The sequence below is a fragment of the Plecotus auritus genome (assembly GCF_963455305.1).
Source record: "Plecotus auritus genome assembly, chromosome: 7".
Taxonomy (NCBI): Eukaryota; Metazoa; Chordata; class Mammalia; order Chiroptera; family Vespertilionidae; genus Plecotus; species Plecotus auritus.
This window is the reverse complement of record NC_137774.1, coordinates 67,486,054-67,495,854: the sequence shown is the minus strand read 5'-3', so window position 1 is coordinate 67,495,854 and position 9,801 is coordinate 67,486,054. Positions and strand designations below refer to the sequence as shown.

The 9,801-nt window shown below is 44.2% G+C and overlaps 1 protein-coding gene across 1 annotated transcript in view; it reads right to left on the bottom strand.

Annotated features, from left to right (window-relative positions):
- LOC308253703 (acyl-coenzyme A synthetase ACSM1, mitochondrial-like) overlaps window positions 1-9,801 on the bottom strand; it is a 43,075-nt gene that overhangs the window by 4,617 nt on the left and 28,657 nt on the right. The window contains 2 exon segments of the mRNA XM_080679373.1: window positions 6,768-6,887; window positions 8,657-8,756. Coding sequence (XP_080535499.1) covers window positions 6,768-6,887; window positions 8,657-8,756 — 220 coding nt within the window.

Sequence of the window (9,801 nt, the reverse complement as noted above, 5' to 3'; positions counted from 1 at the left end):
GTAGCTGAATGGATACAAAAACATGAACCTACTATATACTGTCTACAAGAGACCCTTCTCAAAACAAAAGACACATACAGGATGAGAGTGAAGGGATGGAAAAAATTTTTTCCATGCAAGTGGAAAAGAATAAAAAGGTGGAGTAGCAATATTCATATCTGACAAAATAGACTTCAAAATGAAGGTCATCACAAGAGACAGCAAAGATCACTACATAATACTAAAAAGATGGATCCAACAAGAGATTAGAATGCTGGTAAACATTAATGCACCCAATATAGGAGCACATAAATATCTATATCTATATCTATATCTATATCTATATCTATATCTATATCTATATCTAATTCCAGAGGACTTTAACAGAGACATCGACAATAATATAGTCATAGCAGTGGAGTTCAACACCCCTCCGCTTCACTGGATAGATCTTCCAGACAAAAACTTAACAAGGAAACAGAGACTCTAAAGAATACACTGGATCAGATAGATTTGACATTTATAGAACATTTCATCCCAAAGCAGCAGAATATAGGACATTTTCCTCAAGTGCACATGGATCATTCCCAAAGATAGGCCACATGTTGGGACACAAAACAAGTTTCTACAAGTTCAACAAGATTGAAATCTTGTCAAGCATCTTCTCATATCACAGTATAATGAAATTAGAAATCAACTACAATAAAAACACCCCAAAACATTCAAACACATGGAGGCTAAATACCAAGTTATTAAACAAAGAATGGGTTACCAATGAGATCAAGAAAGAAATCAGCAACTTCCTGAAAACAAATGAAAATGAACACAAACAACCACAAATCTCTGGGACTCAGCAAAAGCAGTCCTGAGAGGGAAGTTCATAACACTACAGGCATACCTCAAAAAAAAAAAAAAAAAAAAAAAACAGGAAAAATCAGCAATAAAGAACTAGAAAGAGAACAACAAGAAAAGCTCAGAGTAAGTAGAAGGAAGGAAATAATAAAGATTAGAGTAAAAATAAATAACATAGAGACTAAAAATATATATATATACAAAAAATCAATGAAACCAAGAGCTGGTTCCTTGAAAGGATAAACAAAATTGATAAACCATTAGCCAGACTCATCAAGAAACAAGGAGAGAGGACCCAAATAAATAAAATCAGAAACGAAAGCAGAGAAGTAACCACTGACACCACATAAATACAAAGGATTGTAAGAAAATACCAACTATATGCCAACTATATGCCAACAAGCTGGACAATGTGGATGAAAGAGACAAATTCCTAGAAAAATACAATCTCCCAAAACTAAATCAGGAAGATTCAAAAAACCCAGATAGGCCAATAACAACTGATGAAATTGAAGCAGTAATAAAAATACTCCCACCAAACAAAAGCCCGGGGCAGGATGGCTTTACAGAGGAGTTTTACCAAACATTCAAAGAACAGCTAATACCTATACTACTCAAACTATTTCAGAAAATCCAAGAGGAAGGAACACTTCCAAACTCTTTTTATAAGTCCCACATTATCCTAATTCCAAAAGCAGATAAAGACACTAAAAGAAAGAGAATTACAGGCCAACTTTCCTGATAAACATAGATGCTAAAATCCTCAAAAAAATATTAGCAAATCGCATCCAGCAATATATTAAAAAGATCATACACCATGATCAAGTGGGATTTATTCCAGGGTCGCAAGGCTGGTAAGATATTGGCAAATCAATAAATGGGATACATCATATAAACAAATTGAAAGACAAATATTACATGATCATGTCAATAGATGCAGAAAAAGCATTCGATAAAATCCAATGCTCATTTTTTTAATAAAAACTCTCAGCAAAGTGGGAATAGAGGGAGAATATCTCAACATGATAAAGGCCTATATGACAAACCAACAACAAATATCATACTCAATGTGCAAAAACTAAAACCATTTCCCCTAAGAACAGGAACAAGACAGGGATGCCCACTTGCACCACTCCTGTTCGACATAGTACTGGAAGTGCTAGCCATAGTGAGCCGACAAGAAGAAGAAATAAAAGGTATCCAAATTGGAAAAGAAGAAGTAAAACTGTCATTATTTGCATATGATATGATATTGTACATAGAAAAACCTAAAAACGCCATCAAAAAACTACTTGACTTAATAAATGAATTAGGCAATGTAGCAGGATACAAAGTTAACACCCAGAAATCTATGGCTTTTTTTATACACCAACAAGAGGCCCGGAGCACAAAATTCGTGCACTTGAGTGTGTCCCTCAGTCCGACCTGCACCCTCTCGCAGTCCAGGAACCCTTGGGGGATGTCCGACTGATGGGTTAGGCCCGCTCACCATGGGGAACAGGCCTAAGCTGGCAGTCGGACATCCTTAGCGCTACTGCGGAGGTGGGAGAGGCTGCTGCACTTGCCAGCCATGAGCCCGGCTTCAGGCTGAGCAGTGCTCCTGCATTGAAGGTCTGCCCCCTGGTGGTCAGTGTACAACATAGTGACTGGTCTTTCTGCCATTCGGTCAATTTGCATATTAGCCTTTTATTATATAGGATAATGAACTCACAGAAAGAGAAACTAAAAAAACAATCCCATTTACCATTGCAATAAAAAAATTAAGATACTTAGGAATACACTTAACTAACAAGGTAAAAGACCTGTACTCAGAAAGCTGCAGGACATTGAAAAAAGACCTAGAGGAAGACATAAACAAGTAAAAATATACCATGTTCATGGATTGGTAGAATCAACATCATTAAATTATCCATTGCCCTAACCAGTTTGGCTCAGAGAATAGAGCGTCAGCCTATGGACTGAAGGGTCCCAGGTTCAATTCCGGTCAAGGGCATGTACCTTGGTTGTGGGCACATCCCCAGTAGGGGGTGTGCAGGAGGCAGCTGATCGATGTTTCTTTCTCATCACTGTTTCTAACTCTGTATCCCTCTCCCTTCCTCTGTAAAAAATAAATAAAATATATATTTTTAAAAAGTCCATACTACCCAAGCAATCTATAGATTCAATGCAATTCTCATTAAGATACCAATGGAATATTTCACAGGCTTTGAACAAATTCTCAAAAACTTCATATGGGATAAAACATAAAAGACCCTGAAAGCCTCAGCAATCCTGAGGAAGAAGAACAAAGTTGGAGGGATCACAATACCAAATATCAAGCTATATTACAAACCCACTGTTCTCAAAACAGCCTGGTACTGGCACAAGAACAGACAAATAGTCCAATGGAACTGAACAGAGAACCCAGAAATCAACCCAAGCCATTATGCTCAATTAATATTTGACAAAGGAGGCAAGAGCATACAATGGACTCAAGATAGTCTCTTCAATAAATGGTGTTGGGATAATTGGAACAATTCATGCAAAAAATGAAACTAGACCAACAACTTACACCATACACAAAAATAAACTCAAAATGGATAAAGGACTTAAATGTAAGAAGGCAAACCATAAAAATCTTAGAAGAATCCATAGGAAGCAAAATATCAGACCTATGCTGTAGCAATATCTTTACCAATACAGCTCCTAGGGCGATGGAAACTGAGGAGAAAATAAACAAATGGGACTATATCAAAATAAAAAGCTTTGCACAGCAAAAGAAACCATCAACAAAACAACAAGAGAGCTCACTGCATGGGAAAACACATTTGCCAATGCTTTCTCAGGTAAGGGTTTAATCTCCAACATTTACAGGGAACTCATACAACTTAACAAAAGGAAGATAAACAATCCAATCAAAAAGTAGGCAAAGGACCTAAATAGACAATTTCAAAAGAGCAAATACAGAAGGCTAAAAGACATATGAAAACATGCTCAAAATCACTAATCATCCGAGAGATGCAAATCAAAACGACAATGTGGTACCATCTCACACCTGTCAGAATGGCAATCATCAACAAATCAACAAATGACAAGTGCTGGCGAGGATGAGGAGAAAAAGGAGCCCTCATGCACTGCTGATGGGAATGAAGACTGGTGCAGCCACTGTGGAAAACAGTATGGAGTTTCCTCCAAAAATTAAAAATGGAACTCCCATTTGACCCAGTAATCCCACTTCTAAGATATATATCCCAAGAAACCAGAAACACCAATCAGAAAGGATGTATGCACCCCTATGTTCATAGCAGCACAATTTACAATAGCTAAGATTTGGAAACAACCTAAGTGCCCATCAGCACATGAGTGAATTAAAAAACAGTGGTACAGCCGAAACCGGTTTGGCTCAGTGGATAGAGCATCGACCTGCAGACTGAAGGGTCCAGGGTTCGATTCCGGTCAAGGGCATGTACTTTGGTTGCGGGCACATCCCCAGTGGGAGGTGTGCAAGAGGCAGCTGATTGATGTTTCTCTCTAATGGATGTTTCTAGCTCTCTAACCCTCTCCTTTCCTCTCTGTAAAATATCAATAAAATATATTAAAAAAAAAAACAGTGGTACATCTACACAATGGAATACTATGCTGCTGTAAAAAAGAAGGAACTCTTACCATTTGCCACAGCATGGATGGACCTGGAGAGCATTATGCTAAGCGAAATAAGCCAGTCAGAGAAAGATAAATATCACATGAACTCACTCATTTGTGGAATATAATGAACAACATAAACTGATGAACAAAAATAGAGCCAGAGGAAAAAAAATTTTAGAATATAATAGAAGTAATCCTGTTATTTGCTGATTTTTAATATTTCCTACAACCTTTGTGATATTATACTATACCAGTGGCCTGGTGCATGAAATTCGTGCATGGGGGTGGGGTGGGGGGAAGGGTGTCCCTCAGCTCGGCCTGCACCCTCTCCAATCTGAGACCCCTCAGGGGATAACCAGCAGTCAGACATTCCTCTCACAATCCAGAATTGCTGGCTCCTAACCGCTCGCCTGCCTGCCTGATTGCCCCTAACTGCTTCTGCCTGCCAGCCTGATTGTCCCTAACTGCTCCCCTGCTGGCCTGATTGCCCCTAACCACCTCTGCCTCAGCCCCGCATCTGGGACCCAGGATTCCCTCCTTCAGCCGACCACAGGCACCCAGGATCCGGGCTTCCCTCCCTCTGGTCAGCCATAGGTGCCCAGGCCAGCTGTAGCCGCAGGGGATGGTGGGCAGGTGGCTTCACCTGGGCTGCAGCCGCAAGTGCTGGCACCCGGGAGCGCGGGGTGGGTGGCTTCTCCGTCTCCCGGGCCACAGCCAGCCGCAGGTACTGGTGCCCGGGACTGTGGGGTGGGCGGCTTCTCCGTCTACCAGGCTGTAGCCAGCCACAGGTGCTGGCGCCTGGACTGCAGGTGGGCGGCTGCTCCATCTTCCCTGGGATGCAGTGTGGGCGACTTCTCCGGCTGGCTGCAGCCTGGGATCATGGGGCAGGCGGCTTCTTCGTCTCCCGGGCCACACCCAGCCTCAGGTGCTGGGGCCCGGGTTCTCAGTCTCCCCCAGAATGTGGGGCAGGCGGACATGAGGCTTCTGCTGCTTTCTGAGGCCTGGGATCACAGGGCAGATGGCTTCTTGGTCTCCCTAGCTGCAGCCAGCCTCAGGCACTGACGCCCAACTTCTCTGACTCCCACAGGCCCGGAGCGGCTGGGGGCAGGGCTGCTGCCATCTTTTCAGGTTAATTTGCATACTCACTCTGATTGGCTGTTGGGTGTAGAGGAGTGATGGTAATTTGCATGTTTCTCTTTTATTAGTGTAGATTAGTACAGTTTTGGTAATCTACACTAATAAAAGAGAAACATGCAAATTAACCATCACTCTGCTATGCCCACCAGCCAATCAGGAGGGAATATGCAAATTAGAAGGAGAAAGATGGCAGCTGCCCAGCTGCTCCAGGCACGGAGTGGCTGGGAGGGGCAGGACGCCTGCTATGAGAGGGAGGGCGTGGGGCGAAGGGATCTACAGGAGTGGCACTCTGGCCACACTGAAGACGAAGACTACAGACTCCGGCCTGAATCTGCAGCTAAGATGGCAGACTCCAGCTGGAGTCTGCCGCAAAGACGAAGGCGGCAGACACTGGCCGGAGCCTGCAGCAAAGATGAAGAAGGCAGACTCTGGCCAGAGTCTGCAGCAAAGGCTGCAGACTCCAGCTGGAGTGAAAGCCTGGGTCCCAGGTGCCGAAGGAAAACCGGTGCTGAAAGCCAAGGGATGGAAGGCCTACTGCACGAATCTCTTCATGCAACGGGCCTCTAGTATTATTATATTTAAAATAATTTTTCTCTTGAAATATTAATATTTATTGCATGTAATATATTATATTTAAAATCATTTTCCTTGAAATATTGTTTATTACATGTAACATTATATTTAAAATAGTTTTTCTTGAAATATTAATGTTTATTGCATGTAAAGGGCTAATTATTTTGTATCTAAAAAAAGAATGAACTACATGTTTTAAGGATATATATAATTTTGTTAACATTTGTTTGTTGTGTACATAAGTAAGTATTGAGTGACAATACCAAATGTATTTCTTAGTATGAATCACGCTTAAGAATAGTTAGAAAGTGGCTGATTTGGATGTCTTTTTCAAATTTTGAAAGATGTTAAATAGCCTTCTTGGATAGCTTTAGGTACTGGTCTGATTTTTTTGCCCTCAGGGTAATGTGAAGCACGTTTTGGGGTTTCCGACCCAGAATAGAGGTTCCATCCCATTCAGTTGGCTGCATCCACCCCTAAGCTGAATTGCTTCTTCTGCAGAGAAAAATATTCGTTCTATGTTTGGTTTTAGCATCTCCCAGCCACCTGAACAGACTTGGGGCAGCAGAGCTCAGAAAGGCACCTGCATGGGCCCCACTCACCTTCCTCGGGTACTTGTACGGGGCTGTCACTGACTTCACGTGCTCCTGCAGCTCCCGGGCGAGCTGGTCCAGGTCATGGGACAGAAACTGTGGGGTCAGGACAATGAAGGCCTTCACCACCTGCAACGCAGAACCAAAGCGGAGGCTCAGGGTCAGTGCCACCCAGTTGCCTGGTTTAAAAAGTAAGTGTTTATGCAATGAATGGCAAAACAAGCTGACACCCAAGCCTTTGGAAATAGACAAGACCAGGTTCAAATACAAATACTTCAATTTCTACTCTTTGCCTTGCAAAATCACTTAACCTCAAATTCCTTCTCTGTGACATGCGCAGAGTACAGGTTCATCCCATGGAGCTGAACATGGTGGCCTTATGTTCAGATTCCATGAGCTAGTACACATAAAACATGCACCTAGTTTAACTTTGTTATTATCCTCAGCTGTTGGAAGCCACCCATTGTCTTCACTAGCAGAGAGGTGTGGACAAGGAACCCGGAAGGCTGGTCAACCTTGAAGCTCTGAAAGGTCAGAGCCAAGCACCCACTGTCTAGTTGAGACAAAGGGAGCTGAAGCAACTTCCACCTTTTAGTCTTATGTAAATCCTTACTGATGGGCTATCATTGGAATTGCCTGCCTAAGGGCTATGGGTGTATCCCAAAGCCTGAATAAAAGGGATCGCAAGGCCAGAGCAAAGCTGAGTCCTTCCTCTTGAGCTGGGCTCCCGCCTGGCCCTCAATATTTCCAAATTAATATTTTCTAGTCTCTTTCATTTGCGTGCAGCCTCCTCCAGAGCCCGAACTCTGAACCTGAACTCTGAACCACGCAGGACGTTGGAGGGACACTAAACTCAGCATCATTATCTTCATCACCATTTTTACCACTAATGTATGTACAATTCTGTGCCTAGAACCTGTGGGCATTTAATAATTGTTGGTAACTTATTGAACTTATTGTTTTTATATTTTTAGCTGTTGATTCTTTTTTAAAAAATATGTTTTTATTGATTTCAGAGAGGAAAGGTGGGGGAGAGATATGAACATCAATGATGAGACAGAATCATCACTCTGCTGCCTCCTGCAGGCCCCCTACTGGGGATGTAGCCCACAACCTGGCATGCGCCCTGACTGGGAATCAAACCTCATACCTGGGTCCACACTCAACCAATGAATCACATTGGCTGGGCTGAACTTACTGCTTTTATATGGTTATTAGAGGCCCGGGGCACGAAATTCATGCACTTGAGGGGTGGTCCCTTAGCCAGGCCTGTGCCCTGTGGAAGTTCCAGAGCCCTTGGGGGATGTCCAACTGCCAGCTTAAGCCCGCTCCCCTCGGAGGCGGGAGAGGCTCCTGCCACTGCCACTGCACTCACCTGCCTTGAGCCCAGGACTGACCACCAGGGGGAAGCTCCAACATTGAGCGTCTGCCCTCTGGTGGTCAGTGCGCATCATGGCGACTGATTGTTCTACCATTCGGTTGATTTGCACACTAGCCTTTTATTATATAGGATTTATGTCCCCATTGAATTCCACAGGCCTTGTACCTAGTAGGTGCTCAATAAATCCAGTGAATGCATTGGAAACAGAGTGCTCAGATTTCCATCCTGGCTCCACCACAGTGTTATCTGGGCAAGTTATTCAACTTCTTTATGCTGTCTCTCTGTCTATTAAAAGGGTATAATAAGTAAGAGTCTCTAACTCATTAGGTTGTTGTGAGGGTTAAATGAGCCAGCACACTCAGTATCTAGTCAGGATTGTCATGGATGATGCCACAGTGCCTCCTGCTGCCCACATGGTGTAAGTGCGCTGCGCATACCCACTGCTCTGGAAGATTCTCCTGGATCAACCTTCCAGTGCCCACACGCAGACCCCATGATCTCCTGTCCTTCTCCTCACCTGCCCTCGGATCGGGTCTGGGCTGCTCACAACAGCTGACTCAGCCACCGCCGGATGCTCAGCCAGGGCGTTCTCCACCTCTGCCGGCCCAATGCGGTACCTGCGGGACCAACAGTTCCTGCTCTGCTTCCGAGCAGATGCCAGGGCTGGAGTGACTCAGGCCCTCCAATATCATGTTTGGGAGTCACACTTCCCTGGGCACAGAGGGCAAGCTTCACGAGAGCCAGAGGACTGTGAAAAGCTCTGTAGGGACCAGGATGTGAAGACCTGGGCATTGCAAGCTCAGATGCTCCCAGGGCCTCCCCTCACTGCCTCTGGTGGGCGGTGGGGGTGGGAGGCTGTCCTCCTGGGGCTGTGGGCGTGGCACAAGGAGCTTCCCAGCAGGACTCTTACTGTACTCTTGGGAGCCTCAAACTTTGCCTTGAAGATTTAGAGAAATTCTGTCTCACTACATCAGCATCTCATGCAGAAATTTAAAAAGTAAAACAAACTTAATTTCCCTGATGCATCCAAGGGAAGTTGTTACTTGTGTCACTTTTTCTCCCTACATCACCTAAGCGATAGGGACAGCAGATCAGGAGCCACACTACCTCGGTTCAAATCTGGGCCTCTCCCTGCACTATCTTGGAAACTTTCAGCAGCTTGGTTCACTGGTCAGTGACTCAGTGTTCTCATCTGTAAAATAGGCACAATAATGGCATCTACTGGGTTAAGCAAAGCACAGAGGAGTGTACTTTCACACAGTAAGTACTCCATGAGCTTAGCTGCTATTGCTGTTGTTGTTCTGTGACATGTGTCCCATTAGAGCAGGCGTCCTCAAACTACGGCCCGCGGGCTACATGCGGCCCGCCGAGGACATTTATCCGGCCCACTGGGTGCCGCTGCCTGTCCTGCTTAGCAGCTGACTTGTCCTGGGCTCGCAGTGCACATAGGAATTAGTTCATAGTTGTTTTTTTTAACTATAGTCCGGCCCTCCAACGGTCTGAGGGACAGTGAACTGGCCCCTTGTTTAAAAAGTTTGAGGACCCCTGCATTAGAGGAACACAGAGAATAATTTCCCCCAACCAATGGGGACAAATGGGGGCTCAAACAAGGTCTCCCTTCCCAATCCTATATCCCCTCTTTAAATTGCACAGTGACTACTG